The sequence below is a fragment of the Idiotropiscis lumnitzeri genome, chromosome 14, assembly GCF_059441095.1.
Source record: "Idiotropiscis lumnitzeri isolate Australia: NSW breed Sydney's pygmy pipehorse chromosome 14, RoL_Ilum_1.0, whole genome shotgun sequence".
NCBI lineage: Eukaryota > Metazoa > Chordata > Actinopteri > Syngnathiformes > Syngnathidae > Idiotropiscis > Idiotropiscis lumnitzeri.
The window spans coordinates 14802344-14824405 of NC_142404.1; the positions used below are offsets into that span (position 1 = coordinate 14802344).

At 43.1% G+C, this 22062-nt stretch overlaps 2 protein-coding genes across 4 annotated transcripts in view; both read left to right on the forward strand.

The window, feature by feature from the left end:
- The first annotated feature begins 367 nt into the window (after positions 1-367).
- On the forward strand, positions 368-2636 carry c14h3orf38 (chromosome 14 C3orf38 homolog). The gene is made up of 4 exons (XM_088315866.1): positions 368-588; positions 760-935; positions 1235-1473; positions 1950-2636. The coding sequence occupies exons 1-4, from the start codon at positions 453-455 to the stop codon at positions 2314-2316; spliced, it is 918 nt and encodes a 305-aa protein (XP_088171992.1). The 5' UTR covers positions 368-452; the 3' UTR covers positions 2317-2636.
- A 186-nt stretch (positions 2637-2822) lies between these two features.
- The window catches only part of LOC148323625 (FERM, ARHGEF and pleckstrin domain-containing protein 1-like), a 39429-nt gene continuing 20189 nt past the window's right edge, over positions 2823-22062 (forward strand). For 2 of the 3 annotated variants that reach the window (XM_088315860.1, XM_088315859.1), the window contains exons 1-2: positions 2825-3078; positions 5118-5324. In XM_088315860.1, coding sequence (XP_088171986.1) covers positions 5145-5324 — 180 coding nt within the window. In that variant the 5' untranslated portion in view covers positions 2825-3078; positions 5118-5144. Of the gene's footprint in view, positions 3079-5117; positions 5325-22062 lie in introns of all 3 variants that reach the window. The other variant, XM_088315861.1, reaches the window with a different exon arrangement.

Genomic DNA, 22062 nt, shown 5'->3' on the forward strand with positions numbered 1-22062 from the left:
CATCCAGACTAGATACGCTCTAAACAAAGCACATAAAATAAGATGAAAATTCCAAATCGTTATAACATTTGTCCAAAATAAAAACACGTTGTTTGTGGAGGTTCATATCGCAATCCCAACCTAGATGCAGCAACCGATCATATTGCAGTTGACGATGCAGCAGCCAATCATATTTCAGCCTGGCGTGTCCTACTGAGAACTTTCGCGAGTCTCCCGATCATAGACTTCCTCATTTGGTAGAATCTTTTTTAAACGTTCTAAATTTTCCACCCTTAACACCATGGTGTCCCAATAAAACAATTGCTTGATATAAACGCATTGTACTGCTTATTTACAGCGAAAATATCTGCAGATTTTTAGACCGGAACCATGTCACTTCTTGTCTTACCCGGATATGTTTCGAGTCGGACTCGGTTAATTTGGTTGCTGCTAGTCTGTTCGTTTACTTTGTGATGAATAAAATGTCGCCTCTGTCAGCATCGGAGCGTTGTGGGTGTTTGAAAATATTGAATTTGATGTCAAACGCGGACCTACTTTCGCTGAGTGATACTGTTACCAATAAGATGATTATGGTGGAGGATATTACAGGTATGTCCACTCTGGGATAGCAAGTCAGTCAAATGTTTACTTAGTTGGTCACATTCAGTGTAATGACATAAAAAAGGTCAACGTCATTTCTTTCTGGTGAATATTTTGCACTAAATACAAGTGTAATGGTCCTTTGTTTTGTTTTGTTTTATTTTTATTTTTCAAATGAAGAGGCTAGAGAGACAATCCTCTCCTTCACTAAAAATGCAGAGGAGCTTCTCAAAAGGAAAAAGGTCCACCGTGACATCATATTCAAGTACCTGGCTAAAGAAGGGGTGGCAATGCCCCCCAGTAGTGAGAAACACCAATTGGTGAAGAGGACGCTGGAGCTTTGGTCAACTGAGGAGGTAGGGACATATTGAAATATTTGGACGCACCCAAACAAGCGGATTAAGTTGGTTTTCTTCAAAAAAACTTAATTGACGTTCTTTTCCAGGAGATGCATTATGTGTTATGTATGATGGGGCATACGTTTGTCAAAATACCCCAAGCATTTTTTTAATTGAATGGTCTTTCTATATCTTACATGTTCACCTATTTTGTGTGGGTGGGTCTGGAGTATAATTTGTCTTTGCAGTGGTTCGCCATACACAAAACAAAAACCCAAAAATTAACTTGGTTGTTTTCATCATGTAATTCCTTTAAGGCGGTGGTTGAAGAACATATTCCTGGAGTATCCGATGACACCAAACCAGTGCCAAACACAGCCGTGAAGACGGCAGACGTGCAGGCTGACGTTGGCTGCGACACTTTGGCCCTAGGGCAGCAGTTCTGCAGTTGGTTCTTCCAGCTGTTGAACAGTCAAAACCCGTCACTGGGCCAGCAACCTCAAGACTGGGGACCACAGCATTTCTGGCCGGATGTGAAACTCAGCCTTGTTGTCAGGTATTAATGTCAAAGTCTGATCTATATTTACTGGCCATAGTCTGAGATAATTACATTTTTCCCAAGTTATACATAGTAACCCCCTTATATTCACAGTTTGGCTTTTGTAAGTTCACCTATTCACAGAGTTTGGATGAGCTAACACCTCTGGAGCCAAGCAACTATGTTGAGGAGTTTTAATTTAGACTGGGTACAGTCGCTGACGTGCTTAGAATTGTTTCTTGACTGGGACAGTCAAGCATGCAAATGCAAAATGACAACTCTCAGAAAGAGCTGCTGCCGGCAACAATTCACACCTTCATCAAATCTACATGTAATACCAACTCTCTATGTATTATACTGCCCCCTGGTGGCCAAAACACGAACACCAGAATGGACAATGCATATACATTGAATTAAGCAACCATGATGCACAAACTGTTTAATTCTTTTTGCATCACACCACTGTTTTATAAAGTTGTAATTGTCTCCCTCAGAGCTGGCGATGACCAGTTGGAGGAGTTCCAAGGTGCCGAACTGGTCAGCTGTCGTCTCCTGGCCTTGGCCAAGGAGGAGAATCTCCATTTCAGCCCCAACTTGGAGCCGCATGGCCTCAAGGCGCTGTCCTCCCCCCACGGCCTGGTTCTGGTGGCCGTTGCCGGGACCATCCACAGAGACACGAACAGCCTCGGGATATTTGAGCAAATATTTGGACTCATCCGCTCACCGTTGGAGAACAACAGCTGGAAGATCAAGTTTGTCAACATGAAGATCCGAGGGCAGGATGCTCTGGTTGGGACGCAGACGACGTCACCGACCTTGACTTACAACTCCAGTGAACTGCAGACGCTCTGTAGTTTATGATTATTTTTAACATTGCTTTGTATTTTGTTATATTGTGTTTTACGTTTTACACACCAAGGATGACTGAGAACTGTTTTATTTATTGGGTTTAGAAAGTAAGCCAAAAACACAACTCCTTTCTTAGAATAATGCCAATGTGTGTATCGGTCAATTTGGATGCACAGGAATGTTGGTTATGTTTCTTAATGCATGAAAAAAAAAGATTTGACACAATTATTGTTTTTCTATTAGATTTTCTTTTACTATGTTGTGAGATTTGTTGATCTGTGACAACTGGCATGTAAATATTGTAATATATTAAATAAAGAGGTTATATTGATTATTTGGACGTCAAAACCTTTTAACTGAAAATAAATTAATTTCTTACATAATGTCACTCACATTACTAACATTACATGAATGTTATCCGGGTTTTTTTTGTATGGATCGGACTCATTTTTTTAAAGTGTTGTTGTTCCCATATTGGCCTCTAGATGGCTCTGTTGCTCCTCCAGTGTGTCTCCTCGTCCCGGCTGCGCCTCCTTCATTACGCGGAAGGCAGCCGGAGTAAATCGGCGGCTCGGTTTGTTGTAATCTCGTCTGCGACCGCCGGCTCGCTCGCTCGCTCTCTCACTCACTCTGCCGTCCGCCATGGCGACCGCAGAAAGTCTCTTCTCCGATCCGAGCAGCACCTAAAAAGTCACCTGGACCTCGTGACCCGTGTTCCGTAATTCGGCCCGCCGCGGGACGCGCATGTGATCCACTCAGCCGGCGGATCCAAAGGTGTGGAATTTAAAAAAAAAAAAAAAAAGAGGCATTCCAAGGTGGAATTCGTACGGGTAAGATTTCGAGCTCGCCAAGTCCCGTGTGTTCTTGAAGGAAGTGATCCAACTTGTTTGAGGAGATTAGGGTTAAGTCTTACGTGGTTGTTCCGTCGTTCTGTGGCTTTCGTGGGAGACACTTGAGGCAAATCTTTCACTATAGAAACGAAATTTGCCTTTTGCATCGCATTAATGCATCTTTAGTGGATTTGCGCAGAAGGCTGCGGTCGTGTTGCTTGCTTTTTTTTGGGGAGGGGGGGCGCCGTAACGTGCACGGAAATGCACGTTTATGCTCGTAATCTAATTTGCACCGTTTGACCAGGTGAGTGTAGTTATCGTCGCACATGATGCATGCAAACATGCTGCGCTTTGCAGCAGTCTGCTCCATGAACCTACATTACAAAACCGCCATTCAATTCCAATGAATCCCTGCAGAGGCTTTAAATTGCATGCCCGCTTGTATGGACATCCTGCTGATGTTGCTTGGCTAGATTTCCAATTGGCAAAAAAAAAAAAAAAAAAAATCCCAGTGGGAATTTGTCACGCTCCAACCACACCCCGGTGTGAGTGAAGGATGCCGCTGTGGTTCCAGTTTTGGCACAGCTGGTTGTTTCGGTGCAGAAGGGCCTGTGGCCATCCAGCTGTCACTAAAGCATTCCAGCTGTGCGGTGTTGACCCTTACTGAGGAGCCCTTGTGTGTTGCCCCCTGCACACAGAAGAACCACTGTTCCAGCCCAGGAGATCCTAAAAGCCAGTTGCCCTTTTTTTTTTTTTTTAACAGCTCCATGTTACACATTAGTGGGGAATTTCAAACCAGCATGTTCAAAGGCAGGGTCATTATCGGCGCAAAACACCCAACACGAGCGGGCTTTGCCTTTTTCACGAAGGGCCCCTTTGCTTTATGACACGGAGCAACAATGACAAACTGTTCAGGTCTTTGCATAGTGACCTATTCGGGGGAAGTCTTAGGCCTTGACTCATGACCAGGTGATTCATTTCGTGGCACGGGAGTGCGTGTGTGTGTGTTACACTTCCTCACTCCTTCCTTGTTTGTCTGAGATATTTGTTGGCTTTGAAAGTGTGTCCAGGTTCAAAAGGTCACTTCATACAGTACATTCTATTCTATTCCATTTTCTTTGTTTTTCATCAATGATTACATCGCATTTGGGCAGCGCTGCCGTAAACAGTCGTTCTCGTACGCCACTTCCTGCTCACTGTCAGATGAGAGCCCTCAACCCTGGGAAATCCAAGTGCAAATGATTGTTTGTCTGTCATGCACCTTGTCCTGGTAATCAATCCAGGATGGACTCTGGCGCTTGTCCAAAATCATCAAACTTGAATAATGTGGTGCTTTGACTTACAAGCTGAATTCATTCCGTTACCACGATCATATCTCAAATCAGCATTTTGTGCTTTGCGTCTGCTCGGTCCTTGGCCTGTTGTCTTGATGCACTCTGTTGAATTGCATTATCCACTTTGGGCGCGAAACGTTTGGCAGCGGTCGTGCACCTCTGCGGCGCTTGAGCGGCCGGCCGCCCACGCTCGTGGGGGCAGAACCCGGACGCAGTACCCGGCGAGGTCTTAGAATGACATCAGACGGATGGAATGTGCGCTCAGGAGAGAGTCGAGCGTGGCAGCATGGCACCGGGGAGGGTTTGTGGGCATTCTCAACAAAAAAACAGCATGAGATTGTCCTCAACTGACCTGTTCGAATGAGACAAAAGCTAAACTTTAAAGGAATTTCTGTGTCGTTAAATCAATAACGTTTTTAATGTCTCGCCGATTTGGGCACTGCCGCCTTGTAATTCCGATGTCAAATTAAATTACCGCCGTCTGATTTTGTGCCTTGAAATCAGGAACATGCTCAACATTACTTTCCACTAATCGCGACCATTAGCAGTCAGTGTGAATCCAGCTCTCGTCATTACCGCGTTAATGTGAGCAAAGGGGCGGAGTTTCGTGGCTCATTGCTTACCGATGCCGTTTGTGACGTCTGTGCAGGGTGGGCAGTGAGCCACGCAGGGCAACATGGCAGATCCCGACCCGGAGCCCGTGACGTCGAGAGCAGGGCACCGTCTCGGGGCCCCGGAGACTCTTGGCATCAGTACGCTCGACCCGGCGCACAGACCCCCGGCCATGCCCGCCGGGAGGCACGTCACCATCCGGGTCCATATGTTGGATGACACAGAGGAGCTCTTTGACGTCTCGGTGAGTTTCCAAATCATCTTTCTGCTTGCGTTGGTTCCGAAGAGTCTGGTAACAGGTTGTCATGGCAACCGCATGATCGTTCATGTTTTCAATTCATTAATGAAACTGGAGGGAGCGTACATGTCATGGTTCATCCGTTAAATGTTCTCAAACGGATTCTGCTGACTGCTTCCGACATACTCAAGCGTCTCGTCGATTTGGCCTCCAGGTGGGAATGAGGATTTTGCCAACGCGCTCTAGTGGCAAATCATGTTGTTCATGTTGATGTTGACTCGCTATGGATTGACAGTTGCATAAGTAAACATAAAGGAGAGGATTTTGCGCAAATTATATGCTTCCACAGGATGAAGGATGCAAGCTGAACTAAAATGCCGCTTTTAAATGAAGATGCTGATTGACTATTTTGTGACGGGAGATTTTTACGCGAGTATTTTTACGAGGCAGAAACGCTACTTTCACTACATTTTAAGGAGCTGAATTCAGCTTGTATTTGTACCAGCAGATATTTATTTTCGTTATATTTATAGTAACAGTCTTCAGTTCACTTGACCTTGAACAGGATGAACGGGAAAAAATGGCATTTTCGTGATAGTTGACGAAGTATGCCGTCCATACATGAAATTTGCATTTTGATGACGATTGTTGCAATCTTTTTTTTTTTTTTTTTTTTTTTTTGGCATCATCTCCTCAACCTGGGATTTGGTTCGGAAACACTCAATTTAATCTCTGGAATGGCAGCCGAGTAAAAAAAAAAAAAAAAAAAGGATCTTTGACGTCTTTATCCGTCAATGGCAGTGAATGAGTTAACCAGGGCCTCGAGGACACTTTGTTATTTTTCTCGTTACTGCAAATTATCGCACAGGAGACCAATGTTGCGATGATAATACAAAGATGGTGATGTGAAAAATGTTTTACATAATTAATGGCTTGAAATGGAAATAAGCCACTTCAGGCTAAAAATACCCTTAATCAAATTGGACATGACGAATGTTCTTCCTCCTCTCGTCAGCCAATGTTTTCATTCCCCACATGTTGTACGATTTCAATTCACCTCCAGCACTCTTGCATTCGTCTCCAAATGCAGAGTAGCGCACGAAGCGTTGTGGTGTCGTTTTCAGTTGACCAGGATAAATCTTTTGTCACGGAGCGGCAGCCGCAAATGGAAGCTCAATTCGGTCAATTTAACTCACATTACGTCCTAAAAAATTAATTCGGCCCAATCTTGTTATGCCTGGAGGCGCCTTCACAACAAAGACAAACACATTCTCCTCACTTTCACTGTGATTACCTGCAGACTTCCTCAGATTCGATTCGTCTTTTCCTTGACAGAGAGTCTAACGAACAAACTTTTTTTTTTTTCTCGAGAGCCTGTTTTGTCAGTTCTTCTCTTTTACTGTAGAATTCGACTGGGTTTAAAAAACTCGATATATCGAGTTGAATCCATTTTCCCTTTCGTAGCCCGATATCGTAACTGCGTTGGTGAAATTGAAAATGAATCAAAAGTGAATCGTGAATTGAAAATTGAATCGAATCTGGCTCTCGTGTATTGAATCAAATAGATTCTGGAAATTTGAATCGACGCCTAGCCCGACTGTAGAACAGGGATCTTCAATCCTGTTCTTTGAGCGTCGCTGTCCTCCCTGATGTGCATCGCTCCCTTCTGCAACGCACCAAATTCAAATGATCAAGATCGTCATCTAGCGTCAGCAGAACTTTGCTGATTATCTGATCATTTGAATCCGTTGTGTTGCATCATTAAGAGCCGGAAAACCGGCAGGACACCGGCCCTTGAGGACCCCTGCTGTAGAAAGTCAAAATCAATCGCTGAAGTCACCTCAATAATGATGAAACATCCTTTTTCTTTATTGTTCGCACGCTGCTGAGCCTCTGGCTACATCCCCCCCCCCTTCTCCCCCCCACCCCATCGGGAAAATGGCACACCCCAGCCTTTCAAAAGCGCTGCTCGACAACATACTTTGTTAATTATTAACGGCGTTTTTAATCGAGTAACCGAGAGGTGCCAGGCATGCTCACATGACTTTTTAGTTCGGGTGACGAAAGGCATCGGGTCTAAAACGTCTTCTGCTGTAAATGATCCTCCCCAAAAAAAGTCTGCAGTTCTTTTCATTTTTGTTCCCACGAGTTCAAAGAGGCAGCTTTCCAGCTGAGTGGGCAAGGTATCAGATGGTTGAGAAACAAAAGGGGCCATCTTGTCATGTTGGGGGGTGCGGGGCGGTGGGGGGGGGCACATACCATACTGTGGCCTACTTATAGGCTGATGACTGGGAACACTCGTATGTAGATGCCGCGAATAACAGCGGAGTAGATGAGAGAAGGAAGAATTTCTTAATCAGGTCTGGATGAGGTTCAAAGTTCACAGGTCGCAAAAAGGGCATTTTTTTCCCCCCTAAATGGGCATAAAGCACGTAGCCGGGAAAATGCTATCGATGACTGGGTAAGATTTGGCATGGATTGAAGCGCGATTGAAATTCTTGTTGCTTCTTCAAAGTCCTTGGCCAATATGGGAATGTATTATTTTTTGCTCGTGCAGACTTCAAACCAAACCACTCCGACTCATCAGTGTTTGCTCAAGGCGTTTTCAAAGTTGCCAGTGCAGAGTGTGATAAAATGGGGGATGGGATGCTAAAATGCTTTGAAACCACTTTTTTTTTTTTTTTTTTTAGAAAAAAATTTGGACCTCAGATGCACCAGCTATCAGAATCATCGCAAATCGTCCGTTCTCTATCATATCATATCTCTCTATCGTAATGAGCCATTTTGTGTCTGACCTTTGCTTTGCGCATTCCAACTTGAGTTTGGTGTGTAAAGTAACCCTTCGTCTCTTGACATTTCCGTGTCCGTCCTGACAATCGATTTCCTGTCATCACGCTCTTATGAGTGTGTCCATCGCAGGTGATTTGCGGGGGATGTTAATAATCTCACCACTCTTTCATTGAAGATTTGGAACGTTCCCCGTTGCTGTCTTTGTTTGTATACTGTTGATATTATCGGAGGATAATCCATCATTAAAGCCGATAATACTGTAATCTGTCTATAGAGGCTTGAGGAGGGGTGGGGGGTGGGGCGGGCGATCCTGACGATTGTATATGCCCTGTTCACCCAGTCATCAGGTACTGTGGGATTAAATTCCCAATGAATCTTGACCAGTCCAGGAAGTAGTCCTCCTTTTGCAGCCTTGACTCGATCATCCTGTATCTAATGTTTGTCGAAATCCACCAAATTCCCATCCCAAGCTTTCTTCCAGCAGAGACCACCCAAGCCAGACGAGGACTCCGAAAGAAAGGGCCCATATGCATTTCAGTGGGACTCTCAAGAGTGCTTATCAAGCCACCATACTGGCGCCCATTCACGGCGATGGGACCTAATTAGCGCCGTTTCAGCGTGCCTTGTTAGCAGTTGAATGGCCACGAGGACTTGACGACATCATGAAGGGCTTCTTTCAACTCGTTCCTCAGCAGGCTTGTCCCTTGACTGGCTGAGCGGAGTGCATTCTCGGGCTTTTGCCAACTGTGGAGCAAAGTCTAAAAAGTCACACACGGTGAAGCCGTAGTGGCAATTGACGCTATGTTGAAAAATGGTTTTAAATGTGGCCTATAACTTTTTTTAAATATTAGACAAGGCTATGGCCTGATTTAATGAAGTTCCTCCTCTCACTTCGAAAGTTGCCAAACTGGGGCGTTGATAGAAGAGACGCAAGATGAATTCGTCCCGTGCCCACACTCGTATCTATATTTTGTTTGTTTGCCGTGTTATACTGCCTCCCGATGGCCAAGGCGGGAACTGCAGAAGGAGCAACACTATGAATAGAATGGCAGCATTTAATCCTGCGGCACAGATATAAATCTATAAATTACAATATTAAAGAGTGTTACGTTTCCATTTTAAAGAACGCCAACTTGACTTAAACTTCCTTTCGTGACATTTAGTAGACGTGCCCAGTGGTTGGCTGGAAACCAGTGCCGGGTGAATCCTGCCTCTCCCCAAAAGTTGCCAAGACAAGTTTCACCTCACTCATGAGCCGAATGAGGAAAATTAAAAAAAAAAAAAATCGGAATGAATAAAACATGTTTGATACATAGTTGTACACCCCAAGATAAATTAAAAAAAAAAAAAATAATAAATAAATTCTTAACAGGAGTACCTCCCTTGTACAAGTTGCTTTTTTATGATTTCAGACTACCAAAGGTTCACAGTAGCTCACGTTTCATGCTGTGTATTTTTAAATACGACATCTTGACTTGGAGGAGCGGCGGAGCGCCGATTTTTGGGGGTGGGGGGTGAGTGTTGCTTTTTCTTGTCATGGAGCGGCGCGCTAAATCCTTTGAAACCCGCTCGCCATGGTGGGGATGCAGTCTGCTTCTTCTTGCTTACATTGCTCAAGGCGTAGAAGTGGCACAGTGATTTAGTCACAGAGGACATGATTTGGGAGAAGCTTTTTTTTTTTTTATTGGCTGGAAGAGAATTTGATTGGCTGGTGTGTTTTTTTTGGGGGGGGGGGGCAATGGGAAGCAGCCATTAACCCAACTCCCTTTTGTACCATGTTCGAGTTTTCAAAAGCCATTAGTGTTTCCTCCCCGTTCTCTAATATGAGTCATCCACTATTAATGCTATTTTTTTTTTTTTCTCGGTACCTGAACGCAGATGGTTGGTTTCAGGTTGATTGAGTCGGGCTGCAGTGATGAATCAAACGACGAGGCTAAGGAGATGGTGATAAACTTGGTTGCAAGCAGCTGAGTGGGCCTGGCTTTTAATGAGGAATGCAAATGAAGGAATGGTGAAAGTGTGTCGATAAATGGCCTCCTTTTATTATACCCCCCATGTCTACCAACAAAATGATTGCAGGCCCATAAAGGAGACATCAGGAGAATCTTGATATGGCAATAATACTGGGAATTGCCGCTATCTAGGAATCGTTTCACCAAAGATATTTTATTATTTGTTCACACTTTGGGGAGTCTTAAAATAGATGTTTCTTGCTGGTGTTCTTTTCCCAGCAGGACAGCTTCTGGCTGCTTTTAAGCTGTTGTCTTTTTTTTTTTTTTAACGCAGCCAGTAACATTCCACGAATGGCTCTCGGGTCGCTCTGTGAGCATTCAGTATATCACAATTAAATGCAAGCTGAATCTTTGGAAGGTTACACAGAATCAGGCGGCCTGCGTGTGGGTTGCCATGGCGACAGCAGAGGTGGGTGAGGAGCGTCAGTGGAGAGAGTCTTCCACTGATATGCAAGTAGTACTGGTGGGGGGAGGTTGAGGGACGTGCGTTGGGGTGTTGGGGGTTCCGCGCTGAGCCCCGAGTGTTAGCGTGGGGATACTCGGCCTCACAACAATTACGCATAACAATCGGCCTCAAGGTCTCCTCTCTGGTGTGGCTTTTATTGAAGGCGCTGCTGTCAGCTGTCATGGCTGCGTCTATGTCCCCTGGAACGTGCGGCTGAAGTGCTATCATGTTTTCCTCAATCTCCACCTTGTACTGTATAATGTGCCACAATGGCAGCTGTTTATAGACGAGACGATGGCTGGTGCATTAGTTTGAGAGATTGTGCTGTAAAGCTATTATCCATTGCAATGGAATCTCCAAAGTCTAGCTGAGTAGGATTTTTACGTAAGATGCAGTCAAAAAAAAAAGTTAACATTAACATAATTAGCTACAATAATTTACAAAATCCTGAACGTCATGGAATGTCTCAGAGACGGTCATGTATCAACGCATCTCACCGCTACGCTTTCATTTGCTTTATTTAACAAATGGTAACAAAATATACGCATAATATTTTTTATTAAGCTACCGTATTTTTACGGCCAAAAGACGCGCAGTATCAAAGGGCGTAGCACCAGTTGAAGGTGCTAGCTCGCGCCTGCTAGCTCGCGCCTGCTAGCTCGCGCCTGCTAGCTCGCGCCTGCTAGCTCGCGCCTGCTAGCTCGCGCCTGCTAGCTCGCGCCTGCTAGCTCGCGCCTGCTAGCTCGCGCCTGCTAGCTCGCGCCTGCTAGCTCGCGCCTGCTAGCTCGCGCCTGCTAGCTCGCGCCTGCTAGCTCGCGCCTGCTAGCTCGCGCCTGCTGACCGGAGTTCACAACTCTAAATCTATTTTTATCCGGCTACTCGAATAATTCATTCTAAAAATATTCGATAGCTCCATGAAGCCCTAAGAGTGAACAAATAAAAAAACACCTTACCGATGCTCTTCACACACTTTTTTTTAAACATAAAAACAACTCACAAATATCCAAAATACAGAAGCCGTGTTCTTAACACACAGTAGTTAAAATGCCTTTTTTTTTTGGTTTATTTATCGACCGAGTTGTGTTTGGGCTGGCACGCATTTTTCCAGTGATTCCGCATTCATTGACGGAAGTCTTGCGTCATTCTCGTGCCAACTGTTTGTCTGCACTTTACTTACATGATCTATGAACTCATGCTTGCCTTTTTCTCATAGCTGGAAATTGACATTTTGCAGTCAGGGGTGGGTGCGTGTGTGTTTGGTCATGCGAGGGACGCTTATCTTCCCCTCCCTCATATCCTGGTAATGTAATTTTGTCGCAGAGGCCGAGATGAGCAAGTGTGGGAATAAAGTGGTGGCTGATGAGAATACAAAGTTGCTTGGAATGTTGGGAAGGATATTTAATTCGTGTGGGAGGCATGGTGATAAATGATGATGCGTGATTCTAACAATCAAATGAGAGGTGGGGGGGCGATTGTGGAGTAGCTCATTTAATTAGCACATAAATGCATCACCTGATATGGAAACTAATTGCTACCTTACTGATGATTAAGGTATTCATTATACACTAGTAAAGTGTACTCTCATTGCCGTCTGAAATTATTCAAAAATTGAACGGAATAACTTTCAATTGTCAACCATCTGTAGTACATAGTACGAGCAAAATTCCTTGAATTCTTGAAAATTAATCTTTAAATGTAAGTTGAAAGAACAAGGCAAAAAAATAGTGACAAAGTAAAATAAGACCAAAGTCATAAAAATAAAAACCCGCTGCTCTTGCTCTGTGTGTGTTGGCCTCTTGGGGGCAGTGTGGAGCTGTGAATGCAGGAAGTACACACGTATGTGCTAAGCGAAGAAGAAGAAATTCTGTTCATATAACGCTTATTTCATACCAGTATTGTTATATCGCCATTCTGAATTTGTTCCGACAGCGTTTGTTTGTGAATATTCCGTATTTGTAGGAATATGACTTCTTCTGGAAGTCGATGCTAATTTCCTGTTAGCATCTTAATGTGATTTTTGCATTGACTTTAGCATTAGCACTGGTGTTTGTTTTTTAATTTTTTAAAGTTTTACAGTAAACTCCAACTGGGGTATCATTGACCAGTTCAAAGCTATAGTAAGAGAGGACAGAATCAGACGTTTGCTGCACAAGTAACTTGCCCACACACACCAGAGCTCGGCATAGTTTTTCTTCGATTATTATGGTTTTAAGATCGAGAGAAGTCGAAATCATCATTAAATCTTGATTAATTACCCAGCCCTAGTACATTACATATGCAGGTTTGTTTTGGTTTAATACAGAGCATCTTAAAAATTAAACTAATCAACCAAGATTTCCAGCAACGTTCTTTAAAAACATTAAAAATGCTTTGCAACACTGTGTGAAAAAGCTCAGTGGTATAGCGGAGGATTTATAGAGCACCCAGGCACTAAAGAAACATTTCTATAGCGGGATTGTTTTGTATACTGTGCACGCTTTGGGGGCGGCTGGCAGAGTGTTATAAATCTCTCATGTTGTTCCTATGGTAACCATGCTTGGATGTACCTTTCGTGGGCCATCCTCATGATCCAGTTGACTCGATGGGCTTATGTTTACCCAAAAAAATGTGTGATCTCCATTGTGGCAGATGCACCAAAGTGGATGCCATGACATTTCCAGCCTGTTCATGCATTATTCCTCTGAAGCTTCTTCCCCTTTGAGGAATGTCTCTGATCCATTCATTAAGCTCCTCAGCTGCGGAACGGCCTGCCATTAGACCCGGTAGCAGCGGGGTCGTATTTGACGGGTGTGGCTGGCTCCTCCCGGCCCCAGTTGACTGCGCGATCTTGATCCTGCTCTCAAATAAAGGGTAAAAGCCTTCTGGGATTGGGTGTGAGCCACGGCACGGTCCCTTTAATAAATTATGAATTTCTCATTGAGATTCAGGTTGATAATTAACACGTCTGAACTGAACAGTGCAAGAGTATGCTGATCTTTTACTGCTTATTGTACCTGGGGGGGATTGACTTGCACCTTCCTTGTCTTTGTCTCCTGGAATGTCATGACTTTTTCGACACACATATTTGCTGCTTGGTGTTGATGTTTTGCACTAATCGAAGTTGGGGGGGGGGGGCATTAATTGAAGCAGACAGTCATAAAATACAAAATGAAAACACTTGCAATGAGCATGGCAAAGGCAATTTTTCGATTTTTGTTTTGCGTCGCAAGGCAACATTTTTATTGTAAGCTAATTTAAGATCTGAGTGTAGTTAAAAAAAAAAAAAAAGAAAAAAAAAAAAGGAAAACGCGAGATACTTTTCGCCATTTCCTGAATGAGAAAAACAAAACACGAATACTACAGTGCGTGTGATTTCATAAAAACTGTTTTTTTTTCTGGACATGCTTTATTTATTTATTTATTTATTTTGCATTTTACAATAATTTTTTTTTTCTTATTCAAAACATGTATCATGCTAATGACATTCCATTCAAGTTTAACTGGTGAGTCCGTAGTATTTGACACCTTATGGGGGTCATTTTTGTGTACGACAAAGCACACACAAAAAAAAAAACTTAAGTGTTCCGAACCACCAACCATGAGCCTGCGTTGCCATGGCAATGACACGAGTTGCAATTTTCCTGATTGCAAGCCAATGCGCCATCCATTGAAACTGTTATTTTAAGGTCATCCAAGTATGATGATGACACATTGTTTCTTTAAGCGGCAAGGAAGACTGCAATGCTGTCGGTCCGCCGTAATCCCCAAATGTATTTTTTTGACACATTTCATTTCTTCACCCGGACACCCGAGTCCTGCCGTGAACTTCGCTGTAATTGAACCCACCTTGGGGAAATGGAGGCTACATGCGAGTGGGAAGGTGGCTGAAGAAAATTTCCAGGCGAAAAGGCGTCCACACTCAATGGCGATTGTTTTGCCGAGTGTGACGAATAAAAGAAAAGCGGTGGCTGCAGCTGTGGTATGAAAACGCAAAGTGTTGTGTAATGCATCTCACAAAGATGAGGATTCTTCTATCCTGCAGCAAGAGTGCAGCTAAGCTCCAGTTCTCTCTCTGCTTTTTTTTTTTTTTCTTTTTTTGTCAATCAAATCTCTTTGGCGTGCTTTAAGCTTCCCTCGTCAAACTGTTGAAGCGCTTTCGGCCCTGAGGAAGTCCGGCTCAAAGAATCAAAGCACGGTCATCGGGGGGCATCCAGGCAATGATCCTTAATAGATCTTAATGGATTTGTCCTCGGGGAGTGTCTTGTCTGTCACTCTTATTAAAGCAGGCGAGCTGCCCGAGTCATTTACACACCTCTGCTCAGTAATCAACACCTCATTCAGAAGAAGTTGAGGATGAAAACCAGGTGTAATTTACTGGACGTTATTATTTTTGTAAAGGCAAGCGGATGTGTACCTAAAATTGTGGCCAGTGAGACTTGTCTTTCTGTCGTATGTACTTTGTAGGCATAGATTAGAATTTTTCCAAGTTATTTAGCAATGATTTTATTAAAATCCAAAGTTGAGCTGACCTCAATGCAGACAGACGAATGTTGAAGCTTGCGACAGTATGTCGCATGCATTTGATTAGTTAAACCGCACTCAAATGACTACAATATAAGTGTGGCGATTATACTGCTCAATTTAATGGGAACCATACGACTGGAATTAAGACGGGTTATTTATTTATTTTTTTTGCATTCAAGTTGGAAACTTTCAGGAGAATTCTTCTGGAGCTGGAATAACGGCTGAACGATTTTGAAAAGTAATTTAGTAATTTAGTAATTTTATATATATAAATATATATATATATTTATATTTATTTATTTAATTTTATACATATATATATATATATGTATTTATTTATTTAATTATATATATATATATATTTCTTTCATTTATTTAATTTTATACATATATATATATTTATTTATTTATTTAATTATATATATATATATATATATATATATATATTTCTTTCTTTATTTATTTAATTTTATACATATATATATATATTTATTTATTTATTTAATTATATATATATATATATATATTTCTTTCATTTATTTAATTTTATACATATATATATATTTATTTATTTATTTAATTATATATATATATATATATATATATATATATATATATATTTCTTTCTTTATTTATTTAATTTTATAAATATATATATATTTATTTATTTATTTATTTAATTATATATATATATATATATATATATATATATACTATTTAAAGTCCGCTTGCACAATTGATTGTAATGATAAACTGCTGTACATTATTATCTGTCCTCTAATAATAACTGCCATTGTTGAATTAGTTGTTTTAATCAATGCTGACCATTATCATATTTGTGAAGGCACAATCTTTGGTGCAAGTGTGGCTAACGCAAGTCAGGGCACAGAGAAAGCAGTCATTTAGCTATGAATTATTTACAGGACTGCTTTGACTGTTATGGATGCTCAGTGCACCTGAATGGCTCCGTGGGGACGGATAATGAAGTTCAGTGGTTCTTTAAGAATAGACTTTTGCTTCTATATTAAGTTTACATTACATTGCGCAACGTGTAGAATGCCACTTGAAATGCGTTTCTGCTGAGGATGGACGTCATGATCGGTTAATTGGTTGAATGTATGAAGTCGCTTAATTGTATTTTGAAGCAATTAAAGCATAATTGAGTGCCCCACGAAAAAAATAAACTGTGATGTTAGCTACCTTGAGCTTTGATTATAACATAAATTTACTCACTACAACACGGCATAAAAAGTTTAGAACTTCCAGTGAGCGATTTGTCTCCTCACAATAAAAGAAAATAAATAACTATCAAATATGAAGACATTGAAATGTAATACAGGAAGGGTAGCTGCTTCGTGCTTTAGCCACTAGTTTACTCCGTGAAGAAGTTTCTATTTACGTCATGCTGCGTTACCATGGAAACCGGCTGGTTTAAAAGTCCTCCATCTTCACGAGACTAAAATCCATTTGCGCCAAACGCTTCAAGTTGCACTTTTTTCAAAGCTCTTTACAAGCGGAGGCACTCGTGACCCCGCTTCATCTATTGTTGATATGCTGTTGAATTAGTCAAGAGGATTGCTTCTTCCCGAGCCTAAGCCGAAACGGCAACATGGCCAAGCATGCGTCCGATGCGTCTGCTGTGCGTGCTTCTCGCGCTATCACGGCCCGGCTAGTCGGCTTAACCTCTCAGCCACTGATTTTGGATGTGCCTCGGAATACTCCAAATAGGATGCGGTCTTAGCATCCTTTGTACTTTATCCTCCAAAATCCATGCATGTGGTCCGAGTAATTGCATCGTTATGTCACGCAGGGACACAAATTGCACCCAACGCCCAACAGCAACACCGGCAGGTTCCTCCGAAGAATATTACTTCGACTTAAGCACATTTCCTGCTCCTCCAAATGAGTTCAAATTTGTTCCCCCTCATTTAGTAGGAGGCACAATTCTTTCAATGTTGCCATGGTTACGGCCTTGTCTTGCTGTTTCTACTGGAGAAATGTTGTCGTCACCAGGTCCCAAATCCTTCCAGGAAGCGGGCGGCGTGCAGATATTGAGCAACAGCTGCCGGCTTGACTTTTGCCGTCGCACAATTTCCCGTCCGCCCCACTGTAATGCGAACGCTTGAACACTTCTGTGGAAAACGAGCGGTCGTCTGTCCCCAGGCCGATATTTTCCTCAATGCAGCTCTTTAACCGACAAGTAGCCTTCATGCCACTTGTGATTTACTCCGAAAAAGTCACTTTCGCCACGTCTGATTTCACTCGGCAGATGCGGCGAAAGGCATTGTTCAAAAGTTTATGATTTGCAGATGAGAACTTGCTTCTGTAAGGCACTGCATGAGGCTGACAGATGTGCTCGCCACACATTTCCATTCCGTGTCTACCCCGTAGCCAACACTGTTGCCAGGCAACAAGGCTGCCGTAAGGCTGCTCATTGTTGCATCGTAAGAGTTGACTTTGGCGATCCGTTCGAGCGTTTGAGTCATGTACGAGCAAGTAAAATCACATTCATTTGGCTTTTTGGGCTTGGCAGAAATGCGGCATACTGGTTAGCATACCGCCAAAATCTTTCTGGCCTTTGTGTGTGAAGTTTTCTTCCTTTGCTAGCATTGCTTCAGACATGCATTTAAAAAATGTCCATAAAGAGCTTTCAATCCATTTATTGCCGCTCTCAGATGAAGTTCAAGAGAATTACACGTTTCGTATGGTAGCTTAGCACTAGCTAGCTAGTGACAATCTGTTTAGCTTAATGCTAACAGACGGCGCAAAACGATGTTGAGGCTGTAACACAGAGTTGGATTGTTTCCCTTCGCATTTTTTGACAATGAAAAAAATTTAACTTTGAAACTTTGACGTTTCTCGTCCTTTTACAGTATTCGGTCAAGAAAGCCTTTAGCATGCCCTCCTCCTTTTGATCGAGGCTAATCCTAAACAGATTAAAACCTTGTATAGGATTTCATCGATGTTTGGCTTCTGAGTGAGAGTCAATCCCACTTTCTACCAAACCTGGAAGTTACATCCAGTTTTTATTTTTTTATTTTTTTTTTTTCTGGTCAGTCAAATACATTGACAGGAGCTCCCGATTCTGCCGGCCTTCTTCACATTGCTGTGTGCCACTTTTGTGATCAAGTTCAATGTGTCAACCGGCGAGCGCTCGTCATGGTTACCGTAACTTGAGTGTGCGTCGCAGGGCGGAGGGCCTCGGGATTTGCCACTCGGCAGGGCTAAATCGTTTAAGGCTAATCTCGAGGAGGCCGATTGATTGGCCTCTCCCGGAGAGCAGCATGTGCCGCTGTCATTATTTATTACTGGTGGAGATTAAGGTTAAAAGCAGGAACATGCCGCAGGGCAAGCAGCAACAGACGATGCATTCTTCGACCTCCTTGCGGCCCATCCGTCGTCCCCCCCTACCGTGTTGAAGAAGATGGACCTAGCAAGTTAGCAGCAAAGCAGGAACCTGACAAAGTGGATTTTTATTCATTCCGTGACACAAAATGAAACAGAATTTACAATTATTAGAGCGCAGTGCCCCCCCCCCCACCACCAAGGCTAGCATGTATGCCGCCTTTTTTTCATTCATAAGGCACACGTCACGTTATACTTTTTATTTGTCTCAAAATATTGCAGAAGTGTTTGAAGGTCAGGCAGATTTTGAGGGGGAAAACTTGAGTGTGGTTAAAATCTTTCATGGCTCCTCCTTGTCCTGACCTTGGGGGGCTTGTCGCTCCTTTCCGCTCAATTAATTTCGTGATTGCTATTACTCTCACATTTCTATTTTTCATCTGTATTCCAAACTTCAGCTTCAGTCGCGGTTCTCATCAAATCAGTTTTATTTCCGGTGGGATTTTTTTTTTTTTTGATCAAAGGGTTCATGCAGGCAGAGTCATTGAAATGCATTTCCTTGATTTACGATGGGGAAAATTAACAATGTGATTCTTGGAATTATATTTGAACGGAATGGGAGGATGTCTGTGAATGTTCTAAACCAGGGATGGGCAAACATTTTTGATTGGCGGGCCACAATGAGTAAAATTTGACAGAGGGGCCGGACCAGGAGAAGATGGATGGAGTGTTTTGGTCACCTCACCTCCGAGGAGAAAAAAAAATACATTTAATTTTAAATGAAAGTGAACAAAATCATTGCAGCAAAATATATGTCTTTGAAAAACCACAGTATATAGAAAATAAAACATCATTTAATTTTTTTTCCAAGTTCTGTGGGCCGGATTATAACGTTTTAACGGACCGCATGTGGCCCCCGGGCCGTAGTTTGCCCACGCCTGTTCTAAACTCATGTTTTGATTTGAATGTAATACGGAGCAGAATAATGCTGCTCAAAGTTTTTAGTTTGGATCAAAATTCTCAACCCGCTGCGTTATACATAACTCGAATGCCACGTGCGTGTTGAACCCACTTCATTCAGTTTCCCAGCCTGCTTTTATTTACTGTGGCAAAATGTGAAGTGAAGCATCCACCCTGTGAGTGATGTTAATCCCTCGCAGGGATGGAGTTTGCTGCGGTGACCAAGCAGCGGGGGGTGCAGAATTTTCCGCGTTCTGAAAAGGATTCAGACAGATGAAAGAGAGAATCCAATCGTTTTGGTCATTCCAGCTGCCTTTAAAACCTCCTCTGCCCTCCGCCTTCCTCTAATGAGTTCGGCTCGGTTAACCTCGGCCATGAAAACATTTAGTGGCGTTTCGCATCAGCGCACGTTTGAGATAATACCACTTTTTTTTTTTTTAGTAAACACCCACAACGGTTAGATCTCCCTGATCTCTGATGCTTTCCCCCAAAACGGGAGGTCTCCACACAAAACTCTGAACCATTATTCAAGCGGAACGGATATTACAAGATGCTCACTTAATTATTATTCTTCAAGCTCGATCAATATTTTTGTAGCCGGGTAAAAATCTTAGGAAACTGGTCGTGGTCGTTTGGAAGGTGGCGAAAGCCCCCAATCGAATAATCCCTGGGACTTTAGTTCCACGGTTGTCCTTTCGGGACCTTAAGGCCAGCCTCCTGTGACGGGATGATTCTTGACAGCTGTGGCAACCCACTCACCACGATTTCCTAAATATTTTTCTTGCGCAGGCTCGGATATAGGAAAACCCGAAGGTTTTCCAAGCCATGTCCTCAATTTGGATGCTGGCCCATTTCGCTTTCCTATTTGGATGAGAGCCGCAAAGCTTTTGACGTGGCGAGTTGGCGCCACAAACATACGTGTGACAGAGCAGCCATACGTGCTGGAAGTGTGTGTGTGATTATCAGCAGCTTTGCGCTCTTCATTCTCTGCCTGTCAGCTTGCAGCTTGTAGCCGAGCCACCCCGGGAACCTCGGCCGTGCATGACCTGAATCACAATGAGTTCTCGCTGCCGCTGACCTCTGCGTCCTACCCCTCCCTTACGGTGCGAGTATACCGAGGTCTGCACATCCATTCATACGATCCATGCCAGGACACCGGCAGAGATGCCTCTTATACGATACGGTAAATAACTGTGCTGTCGCTGAGCCCATGGGAAATGGGGCCAGGAAGTCAGTGTCGTATTCACATATGTTTTCTATAAAAGTACTCCAAGTGTGGGAATGAATCTTCCTGCGACTGGAAGCACTTCTGTAATCTGAACCCTGAGAGTGCGAATACCACGGTTCACTTATAAAGTTCAATCACGTCCCAAATCGGTTGCCGTAGTGATGGGAAAACGAAGCTTCAAATTTGCTTCATGAACCAGTTGTTGAATTTTTGAGTCCTCTAGATGGCGCTCTTGGTTTAAATAAAGGGTTTCAAATATGCCAATTGAGCGTGCTTTCAGCCCAATGTTGAACAGAAAGTGCCATCTACAGGAGTCCAAAAATACTACAACTGGTTTGTGAAGCCGATTTAAAGCTTCATTTTCCCATCACTTGGTTGCGGTGACGCTGCGTCCCCGTGAAGACAATCCTTGACCTTCAGCCGCTTATGATGCTCCTCACCGGTCTGAGCTTCTAATTGTGCGGCGGACGCTCCGTTATTCCATCAGTTCCAACCAAGGCAGGGAGGCCACCGAACGCTTGGCAAGACAACACTAAGTCCACTTTTTAAATCCCAGCCAATACTCCGTGCAACAATAGCTAAGCAGCTGGCTCAAATGCCATCATTTATTCCTCTAGCGCCCTTTGACAAGCTTCTCTTTGTTCCCCATGAAGCCTACAGGCATTGGGAGTGTGTTTACCACCCCTGCTCCACACACATCTTTGTAGTATTTGGGGGCAGGGGTGGGGGGGTGAGCGAGCCCTGCCAAGACTGGCACATCATGGGTGAACTGGACCATACCAAGAACTCTCCTGAAGGGGTATGATATACCTGACCTTTTATGGTTGGTATTTGCTAGAATGAGCTGAATCAAGTTGGGGGTGTTTGGGGGAGTTTTTTTTTTTTTTCTTGTTTGCCCGACAGTGTAAGCCCAAAGTGGACGCGTGTGTGCAGACATTGCTGTCATCTTTGTTTAGACATCCTCTGTCAACAGGGGAGGGGGCATGTGGAGGTCAGTGTGGTGGTGCGAGCATGATTTCAAGTGGTGATACACGTGTAAACAGAAAAGACACCCTTATGTCAAAAATCTAATGAGCCCTGACACCGCTCACACACTCCCCACCCGTCACCGGGTAAGGATGGGGAAGCTAACTTGGGTAGCAGTGCAGGATTTGTTCTAGTCTCAGTAGGGCCCGGGCCGGGTTGCGACTCGCGGAAATGGATGGCCATTATAAAGGCATTAAAAAATGTTTTTGTTGTTTTGTTCCGATCTAAAATGATTGGTTCTCAAATGTCGTCACGCACGGAGCAGAATTTTCAGATTTCAGTCGCGACACTTTAAAGGACATTATGAAAATGTACCGTTTAAAAATATATTTAAAAAAAATATGTGCGTCATATGTGTGTCAGGGTCTCCTGGTTGGCCGCTTATACAGACATTTTTTTTTTTTAATTAGTGTATTATTATTTATTATACATATTATG